This window comes from Suillus plorans, assembly GCF_016647745.1.
Source record: "Suillus plorans strain S12 chromosome Unknown HD556scaffold_57, whole genome shotgun sequence".
NCBI classification, from domain to species: domain Eukaryota; kingdom Fungi; phylum Basidiomycota; class Agaricomycetes; order Boletales; family Suillaceae; genus Suillus; species Suillus plorans.
In genome coordinates this window covers 206,788-228,404 of record NW_024537441.1, presented here as the reverse complement: position 1 = coordinate 228,404, position 21,617 = coordinate 206,788, and the positions used below count along the sequence as shown (strand labels likewise).

The following is a 21,617-nucleotide window of genomic DNA, read 5'->3' as shown; positions in this document are numbered from 1 at the left end:
TGATAGACTACTAAATGAACCTATGCTACATACTGCCCTGAGGTTAGAGGGTGATGGAAGGAATGTGATGTATATTTGAGTTGACCCAGCATTAAAGTCCTACTGCTGCCCAACTGACCATTTTCGATGTTTTGAGTCTTTGAACTTTCCCACACTCAATTTCTTATCTATTTCACTTCCTCAGCACTCAATTCTTGTTGGATTGTTTTGTAAATTTAGGTATATGATAGTGAATGTACTTTAAATCTACTCCAAGTGTCTGATTATTAAATTTCGATGTTTTGAAAGTATGGGCTCCTTATCAGTAGAAATACCTCCTGTACATCAGATATCAAATTTGCGCCCTATGTAGGGCTGATCCTTGGCATAGAACATATGTGTGAATGTACTACTGATAATATGTGAGCAGGGATGGTTATTTATGCAAGAGTAAGATACTAAAAAACATCAAAAGTGTCAAAAGTGAGATTTTCTATGTTTTTGTTCTTGTAGCAGGATCCTATGTGTGTTCTGGGCCAGCTATATGATAGATCTACTCCAAATATACATAGAAATAGACCCCTCACCTCAATTAAGGTCCGGTCCTGCAGGAAAATTTTTTACAGGGGGTAAACCACCAGGAGAGGGGGGGCACACCATGCAACAGGGAATTATCCCATGGTCCTGGGCTCCTGATACATTGTTCATATTGTTGAATAGATACTGGGAATCATTTTTCCAAGTCTGTCCACCTAGAAATAATTAAATAGGAACATATTCTGTGTTTTCTTGCATATGTGCTATATCTATTGATGTAGGGCGCTTCAGGGGGTCAAATAAAGATGGGAATATACTCATATATGCTCATAAACATGTTTTGAATATAATAGAACACTTTCCCACCAAAGGGGCAAAAGTGCGAAAGTGTTCTTTACTCTAACATATGTTAAATGGCCTCTAGAGGAGGAGCAGGCACACAAATAAGCAAAAAAAGCGGTCTATTACATTATATTGTACATATATATACCAAACTACTACTTAGATACAAGAGGGGACCTATTGTGGTGTGGTGGTGAAGCTGCAGTGAGGTGGGGAGGGTGTGGGAATAATTGATATTGTGGAGATTCCTAAAATGGGTGATGTTTTAGGTGTAGTGGGGTGGCTAAAAATGCGAAAATGTGGAGAAGTAATCTATTTTTAAGTGTTGTGGGGAAATTCCCATAGTAGGTGGTCAAAAATGCGAAAATTAGGGGTGTGAGATTATTATGGGAGTGTCCTGACAGGATCCTCCATTGATATATCAGCCCTACAATGATAGGTATCTATGGACTTCAGTAATTATTGTATCACATTTCATCTACAATTGTAGGTATTTAATGTATCATTCTTACAGTATGGCCTGCCAAGCCTCCCAACCTCCATATACTGCGACAATCAAGCAGCCATTGCGTTAGCCTCCAACAGCAAATTCCAATCGAGAACAAAGCATATCGACTTACGATATCACTTCGTCCGTGGACACGTCAAGAACGGCATCTTCAAGCTGTTCTATTGCCCCACCGAAGACAACGTGGCCGACGCATTCACCAAGGCTCTACCGCGACCCAGACTCCAACGACTGAGAGGGATGATGCGTTTGGATAGCGCTCGAGGGGGAGTGTTGGGATCCGACGAATCCGAAGGAGACAAGGCCGAAAGGATGAGAGCCGAGAGGGAGAGGCAGCAACCGGCCGAAGCGTAGAGCCAAGGGAGAGGACACCAAGTGCGAGCGCATCCAAACGGAGAATGAGGTCGACGTGTCGTGGCCAACTCGTGCGTTGTCCATCTTTTAGTTTAGCTTAGCATAAATTACTGTACCTGGGAGACTCACCTTATAAGCCCAGGTACCCGCATCCAAACATCTCAGTTTCAACTCGAATACTGAGATGTAAGTTAGTATTTTCGTAACATTCGACTCGAGGTCTAACGTTATATTAGATTCGTACCTTTGTGTCTAGGTACAACGATTTGTTAATCTGAGTTTCAACTCGAATACTGAGATATTCGTACCTTTGTGTCTAGCTGCGCGTGACCGTCTCGCTATACTCTCAATACACACAGTACGTATACTGTGCAATGGATGTACTCTAAAGCACGCGCATTTGATACTATCATGGACAACCAACAGTCTGTGCTTACCCTATGGAGTCCCGTGGGATGCTTGGCACGACGCCCCTATTCTATTGTATTACCTCAACGAAAGACCCCCTTCGCATCACTCACCCCGCCATGATGGCTACGAAATCCGAAGCCATCGATGATAGCAAGTCCATTGCTGGCTCACCTCCCTCGTACAACACAATTCATAACATCCAAGTCAAATGCAGACAACCATCCGTATTCTCCTTTTTATCAGTCAGGCAGAGACGTGCCACCGCTCTATCTCGCATTCGTGATCTTGTCTCTGCTACATATGTCACCCCTTCCTCTATTGAACCGATTGTCAATGCATATATTCATGATCTTACAGTTGCAGAGCTCTCCGACCTTCTGCAAACACCCAATATCGAGGGTCACACGGCGCTGTATTGGGCAATTGTGAATCACCGACGAGAAGTATTCTCGGCGTTTATTGGATTCATTTCCAAAATTTCATCCAAATGCTCTTCCGACCTACGTCTTGCGTGCATGCAAACCAGCGACCAAGCATCATTCTTGCAGCTAAATTTTCAAAACACTAATTGTAAGTCCTTTGCAATGCCCAATCAAGAATGTTTGTATTAATGTATAATGCACTCATCAGCCAAGGACGAGTCTTTAAGACGATTTCTGGGTTGTCCACCAGATGAGATTGAAGTACATCATGGGGTAGAACTGGACGACCACCAGTTCGTTGCTTCCTTCCGTATCAGGATGTTCCAGAAACGTCTACACGCTACACGAGAATTAAATTATGATTTTGTTGCGCGAGGTATAGATTCACATTTTTTGATTTGTTCCTTACACTCAGCCATCCCCTGCAGGACGTATATGGTGGTTCCGCTTTTACATGGGGAGTAAGGGGAGATGGATTGCTGGCTATGGTCTCTCTTCCCCTAGTCTTCCAGCTTCTCCACGTCCTTCACTTCTGTTAGAAACAGGAAATGGGGAACCTGGCCGTGAAACACCGCCTAAAAGGGTGTTCAAGGGGGTAGGAATAGAATCCACGAACACACTCGTGTCGGAGGAGTAAGTTCAAATCTGCCTTGACACATTCGAATCTGAGGTACTGATACATTTATGATTCCCATGCGACTATTCGGTGTTCCTCTATTCGCTATGTAGATACATCGGCAATGTAGACGGCCAGCGTTTTGTCAGCATGACTTGGGAGTTGGACGATCAGTGGGTGACGTACAAGTAAGTTTTTTGCTTCCTCAACTCGGTCCTTGTCTTGCAACAGTGATGCAGCGAGCGACATATCTTCTCCTTTGACGGATTCAACTGACCGTTTTGTCATAGCAATCCCACAGATGTAGACTGTGATAGCACACTACATGCAAAGCTGGAGATCACACTCAAAGAGTAGCTTGTTATAACATTTATCGGCTCACAAAATGGTAGATAATACATCATTCATGATGCATTTGGGACTGCAGAGCGAATCTTTATGCCATTTGCACGGTCAATACCGTCGCTTTTGCGAGCGCATAAATTGGAAAGTATTGGAGATGGTTTTCTAATACTCCGAATGAACCTCAGTGTCTTCGATCTCGACATTTAAAGTAGTGTTTCGAGGCCTTCAAGGCTGTCTCTGGCCAACACAGGGCGCCGGAGATTCTGAGAATTGATTCGTCGTTCTGGATGGCCGCCAGCTAATCAGTCTGTAACGGCCGAGTCCGGCCGAGGGCGGAGTGTGAAATGACCAACACTAATTTATCAGAGTAACGAGTACTCTTGACGCCGATATCATTCATCTCAACCGTTCTATGCCATCGAACCCAAAATGCTCGAAAGTTACGGCGCTGCCTTACTTCGGTTTTACCAATTTTTTGGTAATCTTGAAAGTTGTACATCACCGCATGCCAGCACCTGAACTTCTTCGTGCCTCTGTATCTTGATTGTCAAAGTCGCAGAGACGACAGCTAACGACTATGTAGCAGATTCGACCCCGATAAGCCAGTATATCTCGCCCCTATGCATACTATCTACGTTGTTGAAGACTGGCAGAGCCATAAACATGATCAAGAAGCATGGCCTTCTCCAACGTCCGGATTTTCCTCAACGCTTTTGACGCATCTGTATTTGATATCGCATGTATCGCATTATGGGTATCTTTGCATCGTATGAAGCACCCTAACGTGATTTGTGAACTTATTTTTTCTTCTTGCAACTTCAGATAAACGAAGCTACTAATAAATGCCACTCACCTTCGAGTTCGAACATTACGAGAGTGTATGACAGATCTTAATGTTGGACTTTTTCATCCAGTACCATCTTCAACGAGAGCACCTGGAAGTTCCGGAGCTTGAGGTTCGTACCATCCCTATTCGTGACCTCACCCAACTTCACTAGGGATGCCTATGGTGAGCTGTAACTATTTTGAGTCTACTCGCTGGTTCGTTGAGGCTGTTGTGTTTTCCCGTCAGAACCTAGTCGAAACAATCATTACAGCAAGAGAAGGAACTTGAAGTTCATACCAGTCACTGGAGGCCGAGCCGAAATTATAACATAGAAGAACTTCTGACTACTCGGAACCATGATTATCGTCGCAATATTTTAACCTGGGCTCTTACGATACGTCTGTATGTGGTCGAAGGTATAAAAACTTCGCAACTCTCTGACATCTAATGACCATCCCTCTCAATTACAGTCATGCAGCCCTCACTTGTCTTCAAGACACTCCTTTCCTTTATTGTTATTGCGGCAGCATATCCCACACCATCGGGGATGGAACTTTCTTGTAAGGACTTATACCGAACTCTAGTTGATGGGTGTGGCATTGATATGCGATACAGCTTTAGCTAAGCGTGGGGGGTTTGGCTCTAACCTCGTTGGTTATTTGGACGCTAGGTCCCCCAACGATGTTAGTCAACCTAGCGTGCCAGGCGGCCCTCCCAATAGCGACGTTGACTACTTGAACACTCGGGCCCCCGATGATAGTCGCTCCAGCATTCCTTCCAACACTCCTTCCACCGGTCCTTCCACCACTTCTGGTGATTCTAACGACCCCAATCACACCAGTCACTCCAGCAACACTGCTAATAGTGACACTGAGTACTTGAGCGTTCGGGCTCCCGACGACAATACTAGTCACTCCAGCAATTCTGCCAGTAGTGACGCTGACTATTTGAGCGTTCGGGCCCCCGACGTTAGCAACACCAGCAACCCTTCAAACACTTCTAATAGCAACGGCGATCAGAGCGATGGCGACTAGGATTAGATCGTGAATCGCGAGGAGTAACCATGTATCTAAGAGAGGTACTGTCTGCCTTTTCATTTCTATCGCTATCCCAATGGTGACTCATTGTTTTTTTGCCTCTAGGACAAAAGAGGGTTCGTGACTCCCGAGGGATGATACAACGTGGTCGGCATCACGGTTCATCTGTTTTATATATCTATTTTATATCCACAATACCCGTTTCTGCTCACATCACTCTACCTCTCAACCTATTCTAATAGACCTCCTCCCAGTTAGACTCGTAACCAGTCTGACTATGTGTCAATTTGAGATGGTGAGAACCGTGCTAGTGTACGCCAGGCTGGTCACGAGCCTACAATATAACCCCATATCCTCGCCCATCCAGGTTCCGCTAGGTAGCCCAAGCGCTTCCAAGGACGTACTTACACAAATATGTATCTTGCGAAACCAAGGTCGATCTCTGCATTCGCGCGCGCCTGGCCAAGGCTCAGATTCACTAGATGAATACACCGTGTTGATGTCAAGGTATACTATGTATTTTGAACAGTTGCTTTCAAAATGACAGTATCCTAGGTCAAACCATGAAAATGATTCATGGACTGCCACTTTGTCCCGCTGATGATCATCGAGTCTTAATTCACTGTGAATTTCTCCTACTGTTAGTACTAGTACACTTCTCCTTTTCGAACAGTCCTAATTTGAACGCAAATTTCTCTTTATACCGAAACTGAATCCCCTGAACATCATTACTCTTCGCTCTTTGGTTCCACGAACATGCCAGCGCCGTAATACCTTGCCTCGCCACCGATCTGTGCCTCATTACCAAGGTGCGCCCCGTTTGGCAACGAAAGCTGCAGAATTGCAGAGACCCGTGGAAGATAGAACATAGCATTCCTGATCACTCTGCTCCACTGCCTCTTAGCACGAGAAGGCTCTTCTTCATTCTCCTCAGACGATTGATACTTGTGTGCATAGAACCGCTCCAGACAATCGAAATTATTGCCATCTTCGACAGCGCGAATAAGAACAGGATGGAGGACGACGTTGAAATGATTCTCAAGGGCATCGAAAAGTGCTGAGTCGGTTCCCTTGAGGTATTTCTTCTTCACGCTTGCCTTGCGGTAGAGATGAGTGAGCGGGAAAGCGATGACAATAGTGCCTCCGTTGTGCAATTCTCTGATTTCATCAACGACAGCCTGCACCAACTTCTGGTCCAAGTTGGGATAAGTGTTGATGTGGGATTCAATGTGCAGGTGACGAAGAAAGGCCTGTTCCATGGGAGTATAACTAGGTGGTGTAATCCCATCTTGAGGCGGTTGCTCGACGACTTCGACGTCATACTGGAGCACTAGACGTGTGCCCTTGGTCACGGGCATGACTTTGTGCTCTGTGTCTGTGTAGAATGCGACCACAACTGGCCGGAGCTCTTCGACGGACTTTCTCAGATGCTTTGTTGGATGCATGTTGACAATTGTCTCGACGCCTTGATGCCTCAACATAAGCTCTCCCCCCTCCCATTCCGTGTTGAGTGCGACGAGCACCGTTCCATGGTGAGCATCGCTATGCGTCGAGTCACGATGCCAGTCGAAATAGCCTCCTTCGCCGTATATGGCGAGCTTGTATAACTTGAGGGAAACGTTTCTTCCGACGAACATGCTGGTCTGAAGTTCATCCTCGACTTTGCTCACAAACTGTTTATATTGTGATCCCTTATCCCCCTGCAAGCTGAAAGCGAGCTCGTCTGTTTTGAGCTCTGTTCCGTTCCTGTAAGTTGGGTCCAAGACAGTCTCTGCTCCCCTGCCGAACGGCGAAGGGGTGGCGTGCTTTTGTAATACGCTGACGTCAGGGTTCATCCACGTCCCCGCGTCTTCTCCCTTGACGAGCAGCTTAAATGCGGCTGTCCCTACCGGGCTCTTGAAGGACACGAACGGACTGCAGGCAAGGTTATCGAGCGCACGTGTGAGCTTGGTCTCTCTTTCCACTTCATATGCTACAGCAGAGTTGGAAAAAGAATCAAGATGTACCCCGATGCTCTCGAAGATGGAGAGCTCATGCTCTGGCTCTGAGTTTGAGGAAACTGATGAGGCGTCCGAGTCCATTTTCGCTGATCAGTGTTTATTGATGAAAAAGAGTGGTTAAATCGCACGTACCTATGCCTGATTATTACATAAAATGATCATACCCCCCAGGTGGCAAGAGAAGCACGAACTTTTGTTGTCCGCTGGACTAGACCGGTGGCTGTCATCTACGTACGGTACATTTGTAAATGCTTCTTTTATCGTGGCCGACGTGAATTGGACAGACCCGGGCCTGGCCCCGAGCCGCTTTATGAATATCGAGAGCTACTCATGGGTAAATATTTGCTGGAACTGAATCCAGTATTGAGTCTACGTAGAGCCAGCTAGCCGAGCGCCCACGTTTAGGGCATACGAAGTAGACCGAAAGCAAAGGATGTGTAGGGCATAAAATAAGTAGTGGACTGTTGAAATACGGTGTAGTATGAGTGGTCAGGCGCAGGTCCTCGGGAGCGCCAAGGTTGTTGGGGCTGCTAATGTGCGGGATGACAAGCCATAAGCCAGTATCGCTTCTCAATGATCTCCTTGCAAGGCCGACCACTCGAGCTCAAACCAAATGGGCTTGGAAATTATTGTGAGGGCTCGCTTGTTCCACTTTCCGCCGACTACGAGGCTAGATTCTAAGAGCTCGCGAGACTGAGAGTCGAGTGGTCAGAGGGGACGAGGAAGTTTTGCATTTCATATGTATCGTGCCATATGGCCGTGTGGAATGTCGAGGAGCGAAGGTCTTTGCACACCTATATCAATCATTACAAGCACAATCAGTATGAAATTATGATGAGCAAATGATGAGCAATTTCTTATCAGTGGAAGGCAGATGATTTCGCGGACAGAAAGAAAGGACAGGCACGGTATAAAACACCGTGTGGAAGACTTGTCAGTGTCATGGTCAGTGCTCAAAGATACGTTATAAGCACGCCAAGTCCACGACATGATGCCTCGGGTCAACAGATGCAAGCCTATTCACTATAGCTAGTAGTCCAGCTTCGTCTGGCTCAGGAAGAGTCGGAGGCTCGACCTAATTGTGTTGAGCTGGTCCGAGCGTTAGCTCGGGGAGGGACGCAAGCAAGTGGAGCCGCTGGGAGGCTGCTTACGAATTAAATTCAGTCGTGCGCTCGCTCTTGGGTAGGGCCCGCGTAGTTCTCGTTCTCATTGCCTTGTTGGTCATTGCTGATGCGATTAGCAGTGTCGGTGAATTCCCCGGTGTGTCCAACTATATGTTTTTGGATTCAGATGCGGACATTGCCGAGAATTCAATGCGAGCGTGTCGAATCTAGACGATGAAGTTAGACTGAGGGAAAGAGGTAGAAGTCGGTATTCCAACATCAATATTCAAGTTGACTCTCCGCGTTCGCATTGGCACCCAGGCCAGTTCCAACACTCCCCGACACTGCGCCTTTCGCATTGCCATTTCAACTATGGTGCTTATATACTGACTAGCTTTATACTTATATACATGCAGTTGTTTCTCGATCCTCATCCATCCTTCACATACCACATCTCATCAAGCCGTGCAACTTCCCTATAAACAAACAAACTGCACATACCCCGACCATGACTGTGGACTATGGCGGGCTGTACCATTCACAGAGCCCTGAAGGCTTGTTCATGTGCGCATCTGGTCTCAAGGTCTGTCCTGTCCCGTAATATTACTGATTTCCTAACGAGAACTCCACACTCACAAATGCACCGCTAGATTATCATCTCACGAAATTCGGTACCAAGTCTTCATCTAAGACGTTCGTGCTCATACTCCTGGCGTCCATGAGTCTTCGGTTTGAACTATGGAACGTGATGATGCCCTACCAACGATCCCCGACTGTACTAACGAACGTCGACGATCCTAAGCTTAGCATGACCTCGGACACTACTTACACAACTCTAGATCTCATGAATACCTGCATTTTGAACCAGTTCTTGCAATACAAAACCTTGTACGAGCCTGACAGTCCATTTTCCTGTAGGAACGGCTATCGTCACCTTTGCGCATGCCCCAATGCAGATCTCGTAGTTAGCACCGGACCACTCAATCACGCCAGAAAGTGTCCATCATTGGATGAGTAAGGTAGGCCTTCAATTACGCGAATTCACTTCCCTTGGATCATTAATTGATACAACCATCAGCTCAAGCACTTGCTCTCAAATGATACACTGCGCTGGAAGAATGAGTTACCATACTTCATTTCAGGAGGGTTATCCTCACTTTTGATTACGTCGATCCGATTGGCGACTCCTGTCAGTGTAATGTCGCGCATCGAAGGACGTACTTACACAAATACTTATCTTGCGCAACCAAGGTTGATCCCTGCATTCGCACGCGCCTGGCCAAGGATCCAGATATACTAGATGAATATGCCGTGTTGATGTCAACATATACTATGTATTTTGAATAGTTGCTTTCAAAATGACAGTGTCACAGGTCAAATGATTCTCGGTCTGCCGCCTTGTTTCGTTGATGATCATCGAGTCATAATTCACTGTGAATTCCTCCTACTGCTAGTACTGGTACACTTCTTCTTTTCGAACAGTCCTGATTTAAACGCGGATTTCTCTTTATACCGAAACTAGATCCCCTGAACACCATTACTCTTCGCGCTTTGGTTCTACAAACATGCCAGCGCCGTAATACCTTGCCTCCCCACTGATCTGTGCATCATTACCAAAATGTGCCCCGTTTGGCAACGAAAGCTGCAGAATTGCACAGACCCGTGGAAGATAGAACGAAGCGTTCTTGAAAACTCTGCCCCCCTGTCTCTTAGCACGACTCGAAGAAGGCTCTTTTTCATTCTCCTCAGACGGTTGATACTTGTGTGCAAAGAACCGCTCTACACAGTCGAGATGATCGCCATCTTCGTTGGCGCGGATAAGAACAGGATGGAGGACGACGTTGAAATGATTCCCGAGGACATCAAAAAGCGCCGAGTCGGTTCCCTTGAGGTATTTCTTCTTCACGCTTGCCTTGCGGTAGAGATGAGTGAGCGGGAAAGCGACGACAGTAACGCCTCCGTTGTGCAATTCTCTGATTTCATCAACGACAGCCTGCACCAACTTCTGGTCCAAGTTGGGATAAGTGTTGATGTGGGATTCAATGTGCTGGTGACGAAGAAAAGCTTGTTGCATGGGAGTGTAACTAGGTGGTTTAATCCGATATCGAGACGATTGCTCGACGACTTCGACGTCATACTGGAGCACTAGACGTGTGCCCTTGGTCACGGGCATGACTTTGTGCTCTGTATCTGTGTAGAATGCGACCACATTTGGCCGGAGCTCTTCGACGGACTTTCTCAGATGCTTTGTTGGATGCATGTTGACAATTGTCTCGACGCCTTGATGCCTCATCATAAGCTCTCCTCCCTCCCATTCCGTGTTGAGTGCGACAAGCACCGTTCCATGATGAGCATCGCTATGCGTCGAGTCACGATGCCAGTCGAAATGGCCTCCTTCACCGTATATGGCAAGCTTGTATAACTTGAGGAAAACGTTTCTCCCGACGAACATGCTCGTCTGGATTTCATCCTCGACTTTGCTCACAAACAGCTCATATTGTGATCCCTGATCCCCCTGCAAACTGAAAGCGAGCTCGTCCGCTTTGAGCTCTGTTCCATTCCTGTAAGTTGGATCCAAGACGGTCTCTGCTCCCCTGCCGAAAGGCGAAGGAGTGGCGTGCTTTTGTAACACGCCGACGTCAGGGTTCATCCATGTCCCCGCGTCTTCTCCCTTGACGAGCAGCTTAAATGTGGCTGTCCCTACCGGGCTCTTGAAGGACACGAACGGACTGCAGGCAAGACTGTCGAGCGCACGTGTGAGCTTGGTCTCTCTTTGCACTTTATATGCTACATCAGAGTGGGAAAAAGAATCGAGATGTTCCCCGATGCGCTCAAAGACGGAGAGCTCATGCTCTGGCTCTGAGTTCGAGGAAACTGATGAGGCGTCCGAGTCCATTTTCACTGATGTGGTTATCGATGGGAGATGGGAGACGGTTATCGATGGAAGAGAGTGGTTTAAATCGCACGCCCCTATACCTGAGTATTACATATCCCCGTGTGGCAAGAGAAGCACGAACTTTTGTTGTCCGCTGGAACTCAGGCCTCAGGGACTGGACCGATGGCTGTCGTCTACGTATGATGCGTACCAATCTGTAAATGTTTCTTTTATCGTGGCTGGCGTGAATCGGCCAGGCAGGCCTGGCCCTGAGCTGCGTTATGAATGTCGAGAGCTGCTCGCGGACAACTGGAACTGAATCCGCTATTGAGTCTACTTAGCGCCAGCTAGCCGAGCGCCTACGTTTAGGGATATACGAACCATTCCGTAAACTGGAAGCAAAGGCTGCGAAGGGCATAAAGTAAGTGGTGGACTGTCGAAATACGGTATAGGATGTGGTGGTCTGACGCAGGTCCTCGGAAGCGCCAAGGGTCCTGGCGCAGTGGCAGGAGTCCTGACTTGAGTCGGTCGAGCTCGATATCGGATAGATTCAAAGGTACGTTTCTTTGGAAAAGTAGAGGTAAATGATGACAAGCAGTTTGTTAATTCAGGGACACGATCCTCGGACGTCCTGATGATGATATAATTGATTCATATTGAAATGCAATGGTGAAGACAACAGCGGCGGATATGCAGACCTACTAGTTAATTGATTACTCGGTGTTAGTGATTCGCGATACAATAGATATCATGCTCAAGATTCAACAAGAAAGATAGTCCGAGCGACACAAAATCATCCAAGTCGTTCGAGTATTCCCATGTCAAAATGGAGGGAACGTAATGGCCATCTACGAGGTCCTCCTCGGCCCACCCGCATTCGCAGCCGTATTCACGTCCGTCCGAGAAACCAATGACTCGCTACTCGCCAAATATGCAGGGTCATTGTACACGCCTGGGTCATAATGCGAAAATGACTGGTGCGAGCTATTTGATGCGTTTGACCGTTGTCTGTGGGACGAACGCGAAGTCTCGCCGCCGCTTGGTTGTAGAGACCGCGGGTGTGCGCCAGGCGTTATTCCCGCCATCTGGCTTAGACTCGGCCGGCGTTCATGCGTCGAGGAACTGCCTCCACGCTGTACGGAGCCGTTTGGCGTCGGTTGCCTGGAAATAGGCGGTGCGGGGTAGGAAATACCAGTGGGGACTGGGGAGGCCACGTAAGATTGGGGGGTCTGCGACCGCCTGCCTTCAGCCTGGGCGGCTGTGTAAAGCGAACTACGTTGCGAGGGTGCTTCTCTCTCATTCATATACGGAATGACAGGACCCCCTGGATGCGGTGCACCGGTTGGCAGCTGTCCTATGTCATACATGGACCCTACCAACGAGACAGGCGCTGAAACGGGAGTGTTAGGAACTGTAGGAACAAGTGGGGTGCGTTGCGAAACAGGCACAGGCACAGGGAGCGGGTGATTGGCGTGATCGGGACTGAGTAGTCCAGATATGGACGCATGTCTGGATGGAGCGTCAGAGGGAGGGCGGGACTGTCAAGGCTTAGCTTTAGCGTTTATCTAGGGTAGAGTAATGACACTTACCGGGGGCTCGATGGTTATTTCAGGGACAGAGCTGTCTGATGATACGACTCTTCGGTGGTCATATCTATTCGATCCTCGTTGACTAGGAGTGGATATTGTCCTGGAATGTCGCTGATGCCGAGGCAGAGGCGTGTTAGCGTCATCCGAATTTAAAGGAGAAAGTGGGTTGGGCATTGTCACGTTCGTCGGGCGAGGACGGGGGGGACCATTAGAACTTTGCGTGCGAGTCTGTGTCCCTCGTCAACTCAAACCGCGTTCCATGTAGTATAAAAGCAAACCTTTTCTGCGCCATATCGACGCCATTCCTCAGGCTCGGCTGGGTTAGACCATCTAAGCTCGTCGGCAAGCCTCTGCTTTGATGGGTCTCTCCGCGAGTGCCTGGTAGCGTCACTGTCTGTGTCTCTTTCGTTGCGTCTTTCGCTGTGATGGTGATGGTATCCTGCATCAGATCCAGTCACGGTTTCATGATCGGCTGCGATGCTTGCATCTTCATGAATGATACTCAGACCGTTGCGCTCTCGACGTTTGTCGCGGCTCGTCATATTAGGCAGGCCGATAATCTCGAGCGCTGACATGGTGGAGGATTGAGACATAGACATCTTCGTTGACGTTTGTGACTCCGGAGAGGCACGGCGAGGATAGTCGAACGTTCTGACAGAATCTGAGGACGGGCCAGCGACAGGTTGTGACGGTGTCGGTGAAGATATATTGCGGATAAGTTCGTGCGGGGGAGGAAGAAGAATGCGCTGGTCCTTGTCCAGGGTTGGTATGTAGCCGTCCGGTGGGACTTGGAACTCTGAGTGCTGAACACTAGATGCAGAGTTTAGCACTGAGATTGGGTTTATTGAGGGTGACCGAGCTGAAGAACGATCTGACATGGGCCAAGGTTGGGGTTGTGAATGCGAACGAGAAGATTGACTGGCAACGGAGGGGTCTGTCCTAATCCGCGGGTGTTCAACCATGACAGGCATTACTATGGGTTCAGGAGCGCGCATGCTCATTCGACTGGCCGAATCAGATTCGGAATCACGACGAGAACGAGAGTCACGACGGCCATCAAGCGAACTTGATACAGGTGTTGAAACACGAAGGACTTCTGGTGCGGTTCGACTTTCTGGCATGGGTATGGCTGGTGCAGGCTGAGGAGGTAAAACTACAGGAGCTACCTCTGCTTCTTCCCGTGAGTCGGAGAGGGTAGCGGCAGCGGCTTCTCGCATTGGAGACCGACCGTCATCAATAACGACGCGCCCTTCTCGGTAACCCATGTTACGACCGCGCCGTATGCCTTCTTCATACCCGAGCCTGCGACCCTCCTCCCTTGCGAGCTCAATCAAGCGCTCTTCATTCAATTTTCGAGCCTTTGAGCGCGCGTCAGCGGCGGCAGCCTCCGCGTCATCCCTCTGGGCTTCAATGACTCCCAATATATCTTGGGCTCTAAGAATTTCTCTCTGCGCGTTATCGAGTTGTAGCTTGTAGAGCCTCAGTTCCTCCTGCGACCGAGCTGCCTCTTGCTGGGCAGCAACGCGAGCCTCGTTGATAGACCGCGTCCGTTCCAAAGCCTCTGTTAGTTGGGTTTCTGCTTCTTCAGCACGACGACTTTCGGCGTCCAACCTGTCCAATGCTGTATAGAGCACTTTGCGAGTCTGCTTCGCCTCGTACTCCTCGTTTACTAAGAGTCGTAAGAGGTCACGAGCGCTCGCGGCTGCGTGAACGCGCTCGCGCTCGTGACGGAATTTGTTGTTGGGGACGCCATTGATACGGCGTGGTCTGGTTAGCTCGGCGTTCTCATAGGGAGGCGATAGCAGTGCAGTCCGAGGTGAAAGAGATGCTAGATCAGATTCAGGGGTATCATATCTTTATTTTTCTTAGTACTTTGCTTTACCACAAGGAGAAACATGGCTTACAGCGGCGTCCCGCCCTGGGAAGCCCAAGGTTCTGTCATATCTTTGGAATGGAGATGTGACTCGGTCAGAACAGCTGTAGAATGAAAAGAAGACACGCACCACAATGACTAGGTATACAACAAAGGAAGAAAAAAACGAAATAAAGAGATAAGTGATTGAATATTTAACGTTGGTGGTTAGAAGGAACGGACAGAGAGCATATTGCTTGTCAGCGCCCTGTGAAGTTGTTGTGACTAGTAGTCGACACCGAAGGCGCTCGATATGTCCGATTGTCCAGAAAGTCTGGGAATTCGTATTTCCGGCAGCCTCCGACCGGCATGCCGCATCCTCCGGGTTTGTTCGGTTCCCGTCTGTGTCTTGGATTTGTCTTGGACGTGTCGTCGCCGAGAGTAAATTGACGTATTTGAAAATGTAAACATGAAACGTTAGTGATCTCTTGGCCGCAGCCTCCGGGTCACCGGCATGCTGCGTCCTCCCGGAGAGTCTGTTCGGGTCTGTGCATTCAAGTGAGTTCTCAACATCGTGTCGTACAACGAGTAAATACCCTCTCTCTCTTACTTTATAGATTTGCGAAAGACCTAGTAACCAGTTGACCCAGATTTCGAACATGAATGCACAGCAGCAACAGACTCGGAAGGTCATCAGGTTGCAACCAACTTGGAGGACCAGTGTACGGACAAAACTGTCAATCTGTGAACACGCGCAGTGCGCACACACGGGAACTCAAATAAAAAACGCGCAAGCTCTCGATTGAGAAAACGCGTAGCGCGCAAATAATAATTAATAAATATGCAAATATATTGCCATATGAACCTCCGTACTGCACGTATTGGCAGCGTATACATCATCCTGATCAGTGCCCTCTATATATAAATGCGGTCTTGTATGTAACAACGAAACCTGCTCGTCAAGTACGAAATGCGCGTCGTCTACCTCTTTCCGACATCATTAACACACTCCAAAAGGTGGCAACTTGTGGGTTTATACGACCACACTCCACCATCCTTTTAACTAGGACATCTTCCATCCATGATGCTGTCGGGATCAGGCATGGTATAATTGGCGAAGCAATCATGCGCAAAGTCGATCTGTCCAATTCGTTCATGCATCCCGCTGATGAAGCTGGGCAGCGCGCAGAGTCCGTTTGAATCTTCCGTGCAACCATGAATGCCCGTCAGTGGCACCACACCGTCGTTCAGGAGGAACCGGATATGAGTTGGTTCCTCTGAAGCTGGGCAACTTAGCACCTGAGCCACGAGCTGGCCGGAAAAAGGTGCAATCTGGCTAGAAATGTAAGACTGATGTGGCTGGTCAGAAATACAGACAAGCGGTGGTCTATGAGACTGCGTACTCGGTGAGGGGGTATATGGTCGGCTGGCAAAGGACCGGTTGCAGCTAGACTAGTAAAGTTCAGAGCAGTGACGACTGAGCCCTTCCGTCAGTAGTCTTGTATTGGAAAGGAAGTGGCAACATACCACTTGCAAGGACTACGTCGTGGGTAAAATCCACGTATATGGGTTGATTAAGAGGGAATGTGATGTTGCTCGAGTCAAGAGTGCTGTTGGTGCTGCTGTTCCAGACATTGATGGGAGTGTGAGTGAGACGCGACACTAGTTCCTGAACGTAGCCAAGGCCCTGCGCTGCTGCTGTTGGATTGCCTGGTCCACAGCTGTACCAGAAATCTTCGTTTACAATCAAGTCATAAGTTAGTCACTCAGGCTGCAAGTTTACCACTCAATGTGCTCACCGAGATCTGAAGATAGAGTTCAGTGCCGAGCCCAGCAAGGATCATTTGAGGGAACATACCGACGTAATACTCGTATCCTTCCCATTCTTCCTCAGTGAAAAGGTCGCAAAACTTGGAATATCCGAGGGCCACGGTCTGCAAAATGTCAGAAATCCAGAAAGTCCGCGTGAAGGATGAGACTACCTCAAAGGCGCATAGTTCCTGCATGTCAATCAATAGATCAATAGTCAAATTAAGTCCTTGGATCATTGGTTGCAAGCGCTTTCGAGCATCTTGGAGATAAATATCCGCCCATTTACTAGCCTTAGTGTCACCGAAGCTACCAATATCATCCGAATTGGCATTGGGGCACACTTGAAAAGGAGCGAGGGTGTTGTTGAAGTTGATCCCCTCGATGATGATCTCCTGGTGATAGTCGGTCTCGTAGGTTCTGAGCTCAAAAAAGCCTGCAGCAAAGTTCAGGCTACGGATAGCATTATTAGGCACAGCGCACGCAGAAATATGAATGAATTTCTCACGCAGAATCCAACATGCGATCTATAGGACATAAGCAAACCATCAGAGGGCATTGTGAAACAAACGTTGGATGCAGGCAAACCTTGTGAAGTAGTACGAAATACCGGGAGGTCGGTGAAGGCATTAAGCAACTTGCCATATCTGTAGCGGAAGGCAACCCCGTTGCTAAAGCTGATGGAGAGGAGCGTCAGTAGAAGTATCGTCAAGGAGAGCGAACGTACAGCGATTCACGGCCGAAAGGGGTCAAGTTATTTACACCCAGCTTATATGTCCAGGTTGCCAAGAATTCCAAATCACCAGTGGCACTGAAACCTTTTTTCGATGCAGCAGCATGAATTTTAGAAGCGAACTGAGAAGGTCCGGGCTCGTCGGAAGCTGGATAACGGGCGCCGTGGCGCATCAAGAGATGCACTGCATTGATGCCACACCCTTCTGGGATGACGGGGGATGCATCAGGAAGACCAAATGACTCCACGGAGTACATGGGCGCAAAGTTGCCCCATTGACGCATCACATTAAAAGTGATGTCCGCGCCGTCTGCCGAATTAGGCCTCGACAAGGGAAACACGTCTTCCACCTTAGAGAACGGGACTGCAGTGACGATGGCCGCAGGTTCAGCACCAGCTGATTTTATTATTATTAGAACACAGGAATCACATTATCGATTATCACTGACTAGGCGTTGGACCTGCATAACCGACTCGAGATGCATCCGGGAAGTAAGTGTCAACAGCAGTGTTGGTGGCACCGGGGGGAGGATAAGAATCCGCGACGGTTGATCCGGCGTAACTGGATGCTGACTCTGCGGCGCAGAATGGCAGAGCAAGCAGCAGAACGATGGCAAGCATGGCTCGATAAGTTAGAGAGGTCAGTCGAGTTTCATATTTTATAGCAAATGTCCGTGAAGTAATGAAAGTGCGATACCGAACAGAACGCCGAATATATTAGACATGATTAAATTGTTGAGTGGCCTGAGTTGCGGTGTCCAGGCCTGATCAATTCCAAATGGCGTTGTCAACTCGACTGCTGTCCTCCTCTGTCCTCCCGTAAATTACTGGTCCATTGGAGGTCTGTTCGGATGCCGTCTGTGCACAGACTTATTAGTTCTCAACAGTGTCGTACAACAAGTAGATTGATGTGCCTGAAAATGTGAAATGAATTAGCGATCTTTCGGTCTGGTTTTTGCCTGAAGCTCACAAGATTTGCATAGCCGCAGATACTGTTTTGCAAGCTATAGTTCACGTACATGGGGTATTGATAATAGCATCACAAATAGTGATCCGAGACTTCGCGCTCGCGAGACGTACTAGATGCAGCCGACCAGGTTTCCAGTCGTCACACTTCACGCGTAATCACGTAAGCATGTCACACTGTATATGTATTCCGCCACTTGAACCTTATTGTTTCATATCATCCTCAAGACCCACCCCCTCAAAAAAACAAGCATGAGCTCGTAAGTTTTCCAATTCTTGATTCCATCGTCTCTAACTATCACATAGTAAGCTATCAGTGGCAAGCGTGCGGGGCTCCGTCAAGGACCTTCTGGCTGAAGCCAACGGCGAGAAAAGACGCAACTTTGTGGAAACTATCGAACTTCAAATTGGTCTCAAGAACTACGACACTCAAAAGGACAAGCGTTTCTCTGGTACCGTCAAGTGTGTACCGCCCCTCAAGTATGACGCGTCGTCATTGACAATATCTCAGGCTGCCTAATGTCCCTCGCCCGCGCATGTCCATCTGCATTCTTGCTGATGCTGCTGACATTGATCGCGCCAAGCAAATTGAACTCGAGTACAAGTCGGTTGACGACTTGAAAAAGTGAGTAATGCCAAGTCTGTCCTGATATCATTTCTGATCTAATTTCGCTAGACTGAACAAGAATAAGAAGCTTGTGAAGAAACTTGCCAAGAAGTATGACGCATTCTTGGCCTCTGAAGCCTTGATCAAGCAGATACCTCGTCTTCTTGGACCCGGTCTCTCTAAAGGTGAAATCAATTAGTGTTTGTCCGGGGATATCTCACGCCTTAAACTCCATCGACTAGCCGGAAAGTTCCCTACTCCTATCTCTCATGCTGAGGATCTAGCGAACAAGCTCAACGAAGTCCGATCGACGATTAAGTTCCAGCTGAAGAAGGTTCTTTGCTTGGGTGTTGCCGTCGGACATGTCCAGATGACTGATGACCAAGTTCTTGCGAACGTCATGATGAGTATGAATTTTACTGTCATGCTACGATAACTGCCTCTCACGCTGTCGTAGGCATCAACTTCCTCGTTTCGCTTCTCAAGAAGAACTGGCAAAATGTTTCGTCTCTGCATATCAAGAGTACGATGGGCAAGCCCATTCGTCTATTCTAAGCTGTAGGGTGTATAGGGTTAGATTTGGGTGAGAGCCAATCTGGCATCGTAATGCAAAACAAGAAGCCCCGCACGCTTTTACCAACGGCTTTGAAGGTGGGGAAGCCGATTGGGAGCTGATACGATGCCATGATCTTGAGCTTTCTTCCTGATTCTTGCTTCATTTTATCCTCATGGCTTTTGTAGGATTTATATGTACCTGGTGCTATTATCATGAGCTAGTTATGATGGCGAACGTTGTGGTTGCGAGGGCAGTATCGCGGCTTCTGCTAACGTCACGGTTGAAGGCATTCATAGTGGATTGCGACTGGCTGTGCTTGCCGTCATGCGATTTTTTCGCTATTCGAAGTCTCGAGAGAAATGATTACGCCACTCGAGAACCCGGCAATAGATTTTTCAGCCACTGCCAACTTTACATTACATTGTCCGGGCCATCATGATGGCCAAGCGACTCTATTGCCCTGAAGATCAAGAGCATAGCCTTCTGGGATCGCGCGCCTTCCCGCCCTTCCCAACGTACTGGCTCCATTTATAATTAAATTGAGCTTCTGTGGAAGAATATTCAACGAGTTTTAGCGCCTCGGGGAATGCCTGACTTTTATCCCAAATGGGTATTTCACTCGAAACCTTATCCTATCGTTGCGCGACGTCAACGAAAGTTTGAATGATAATCACCATATATGGAGTACGAAGGGAATTTTTTTCTTGTACGTTTTCGCGGTGAACTGCCAGAAGCAAAGTTCTTATCTGTCAGAAGGTTAGTTGCGCTAAGGCGGTCTTTTCGAAGCCATCCTGTCTCAATCAGATAAGGAACTACGGCGACACTAAAATTAATATGTTGGTCCGCAGAGGACAGCTGGCTCAGTGTTATTGGTTTCGGTGAGTCCAACTCGTACTGCGGTGATTTACTGCTGTAGAATCTGTTATTATCCCACCTTTGACCAAGCGCTGCCAAGGAAGCACTCATCCATCAGCATCAGCATCAGAAAGTCACTGAAGCCAAACAGTTAATGTGTTCCAAGACTTCGTCTCTGACGGAGCTCTCCATCAAGACTTTTCTCAAGCCACGGCTTACTACTATGATGGTCATATTGACTGTCTGCTGCCGGAGACAGACGCTGTCAAGAAAGTAACCGTCATAGGCTTTTTGCGGGTTTCGGCATGTACGGAACTGCGATTTTTTTTTCTGGATGATAAGTCAAGTTTCTGACACCAGGTTACTTTTAGGCAAGCGTTTGATCACTTATAAGGAATTTTTATCATATGAGGTATGCATGTCACGTTCTGTTATGAGAGACTTTTTTTGTGTCGTTCGTTGACCAGGTCCCGCAACGGCTCCGCTCTACAATGGTCGGAGATGGTCTCGTAAGCCCCTGGATCGGTCCCTTGAACGCCGTCTATCATTCCTTCGTTCAATGTGCCAATCCCGCATCAAGGAGTTCAGTCAACTATCCTTTTCATTTTATCTTTGTTTAGTGCACCGCAAGGCGATGCACCCACTTCGCATGACCCCCTGACATGCCATCCATCATAATTTGTCTCTGCGTGGGTATAGATCATGTACATAACGGTTGTTCCAGATTCCGAGGCTGCGACGTGATTGAGGACAGGCCCGGTAGTAATTGGCGCGTCCGCAATGGTCCCCGAACCGCTAAAACGGAATGATTTCCGTCGTACGACAGTTTGAGTGAGTGAGACATACTACACAAGCGCGAGGCACGGTGGACCTTAACAGAGTTAACTCCTTCAGGGTTGCTCTCATCTTATGCTTAACGGTCGCGGATCTGGTAAGTGACGTTGGAGTGGTCTTCTGACTTCTGACATGCGTGATCCATCCGGAAGCTGCACGGGAGTGCACGGGACGTCGTCGACCGACATGGTGACTGATGGGCCGAGCATATGATCAATTGAGCTAGCTTCTTTGTCACTGGCAGTATGTGTTGTGTATTCAACCATGGTATAGTAGAGTTCGGCGCCTGTTATCAGAGAAAGGCAGTCTTGTGGCGTTGGACAGAGATGAACCTCAAGTGTGAGAGAATTTTCAGTGACGATCACTCAACCTATCGACGACTAACTGCTTTTGCTATTTAATTATGTCAAAGATGCCTTCCTTGGCTGCAACTCGTTGAACGGAAGCAGACGGAACACTAA

At 48.1% G+C, this 21,617-nt stretch overlaps 7 protein-coding genes across 7 annotated transcripts; 3 read left to right on the top strand and 4 right to left on the bottom strand.

The window, feature by feature from the left end:
• Positions 1-2,250: 2,250 nt before the first annotated feature.
• On the top strand, positions 2,251-3,526 carry HD556DRAFT_1311223 (uncharacterized protein; the record flags this gene model as incomplete). The annotated part of the gene is made up of 5 exons (XM_041300518.1): positions 2,251-2,701; positions 2,762-2,929; positions 2,982-3,186; positions 3,283-3,357; positions 3,460-3,526. 5 exons carry the CDS (start codon positions 2,251-2,253, stop codon positions 3,524-3,526), a joined length of 966 nt encoding a protein of 321 aa, XP_041156682.1.
• An 879-nt stretch (positions 3,527-4,405) lies between these two features.
• Positions 4,406-5,546, top strand: HD556DRAFT_771587 (uncharacterized protein). The gene is made up of 5 exons (XM_041311581.1): positions 4,406-4,523; positions 4,587-4,756; positions 4,811-4,900; positions 4,956-5,418; positions 5,483-5,546. Exons 3-4 carry the CDS (start codon positions 4,813-4,815, stop codon positions 5,372-5,374), a joined length of 507 nt encoding a protein of 168 aa, XP_041156681.1. The 5' UTR covers positions 4,406-4,523; positions 4,587-4,756; positions 4,811-4,812; the 3' UTR covers positions 5,375-5,418; positions 5,483-5,546.
• Positions 5,547-6,669: 1,123 nt separating this feature from the next.
• HD556DRAFT_1243509 (uncharacterized protein) lies at positions 6,670-7,212 on the bottom strand (the record flags this gene model as incomplete). Its single annotated transcript, XM_041298385.1, has 1 exon — positions 6,670-7,212. A coding segment is annotated over one exon (543 nt), but the record flags the coding sequence as incomplete, so codon positions are not given.
• Positions 7,213-10,608: 3,396 nt separating this feature from the next.
• On the bottom strand, positions 10,609-11,130 carry HD556DRAFT_1243494 (uncharacterized protein; the record flags this gene model as incomplete). Its single annotated transcript, XM_041298383.1, has 1 exon — positions 10,609-11,130. A coding segment is annotated over one exon (522 nt), but the record flags the coding sequence as incomplete, so codon positions are not given.
• A 697-nt stretch (positions 11,131-11,827) lies between these two features.
• Positions 11,828-15,100, bottom strand: HD556DRAFT_1396699 (uncharacterized protein). The gene is made up of 5 exons (XM_041303710.1): positions 14,948-15,100; positions 14,849-14,888; positions 13,223-14,798; positions 12,945-13,172; positions 11,828-12,893 (listed from the first exon to the last, which is right to left on the bottom strand). Exons 2-5 carry the CDS (start codon positions 14,884-14,886, stop codon positions 12,204-12,206), a joined length of 2,532 nt encoding a protein of 843 aa, XP_041156678.1. The 5' UTR covers positions 14,887-14,888; positions 14,948-15,100; the 3' UTR covers positions 11,828-12,203.
• A 484-nt stretch (positions 15,101-15,584) lies between these two features.
• Positions 15,585-18,042, bottom strand: HD556DRAFT_771348 (histidine phosphatase superfamily). Its single transcript, XM_041311580.1, has 10 exons — positions 17,788-18,042; positions 17,333-17,735; positions 17,194-17,282; positions 17,114-17,132; positions 16,779-17,058; positions 16,655-16,730; positions 16,596-16,601; positions 16,324-16,530; positions 16,200-16,273; positions 15,585-16,146 (listed from the first exon to the last, which is right to left on the bottom strand). Exons 1-10 carry the CDS (start codon positions 17,957-17,959, stop codon positions 15,856-15,858), a joined length of 1,617 nt encoding a protein of 538 aa, XP_041156677.1. The 5' UTR covers positions 17,960-18,042; the 3' UTR covers positions 15,585-15,855.
• A 514-nt stretch (positions 18,043-18,556) lies between these two features.
• On the top strand, positions 18,557-19,466 carry HD556DRAFT_1311216 (60S ribosomal protein L10A; the record flags this gene model as incomplete). Its single annotated transcript, XM_041300517.1, has 6 exons — positions 18,557-18,564; positions 18,611-18,766; positions 18,816-18,929; positions 18,981-19,096; positions 19,154-19,318; positions 19,369-19,466. The coding sequence occupies 6 exons, from the start codon at positions 18,557-18,559 to the stop codon at positions 19,464-19,466; spliced, it is 657 nt and encodes a 218-aa protein (XP_041156676.1).
• Positions 19,467-21,617: the final 2,151 nt, after the last annotated feature.

Excerpts from the sequence above, each read along its gene's own strand:
- HD556DRAFT_771587 (XM_041311581.1), top strand. The coding sequence starts at position 4,813 with ATGCAGCCCTCACTTGTCTTCAAGACACTCCTTTCCTTTATTGTTATT. Across the intron at positions 4,901-4,955 it reads ATCGGGGATGGAACTTTCTT|CTTTAGCTAAGCGTGGGGGG; the intron begins GTAAGGACTTAT and ends TATGCGATACAG.
- HD556DRAFT_1396699 (XM_041303710.1), bottom strand. The coding sequence starts at position 14,886 with ATGACAGAACCTTGGGCTTCCCAGGGCGGGACGCCGCT. Across the intron at positions 14,799-14,848 it reads TCCCAGGGCGGGACGCCGCT|ATATGATACCCCTGAATCTG; the intron begins GTAAGCCATGTT and ends AGAAAAATAAAG. Across the intron at positions 12,894-12,944 it reads AAATAACCATCGAGCCCCCG|TCCCGCCCTCCCTCTGACGC; the intron begins GTAAGTGTCATT and ends AAGCCTTGACAG.
- HD556DRAFT_771348 (XM_041311580.1), bottom strand. The coding sequence starts at position 17,959 with ATGCTTGCCATCGTTCTGCTGCTTGCTCTGCCATTCTGCGCCGCAGAG. Across the intron at positions 17,283-17,332 it reads CCTTTCGGCCGTGAATCGCT|CTTTAGCAACGGGGTTGCCT; the intron begins GTACGTTCGCTC and ends CCTCTCCATCAG. Across the intron at positions 16,731-16,778 it reads AGGAACTATGCGCCTTTGAG|ACCGTGGCCCTCGGATATTC; the intron begins GTAGTCTCATCC and ends GACATTTTGCAG.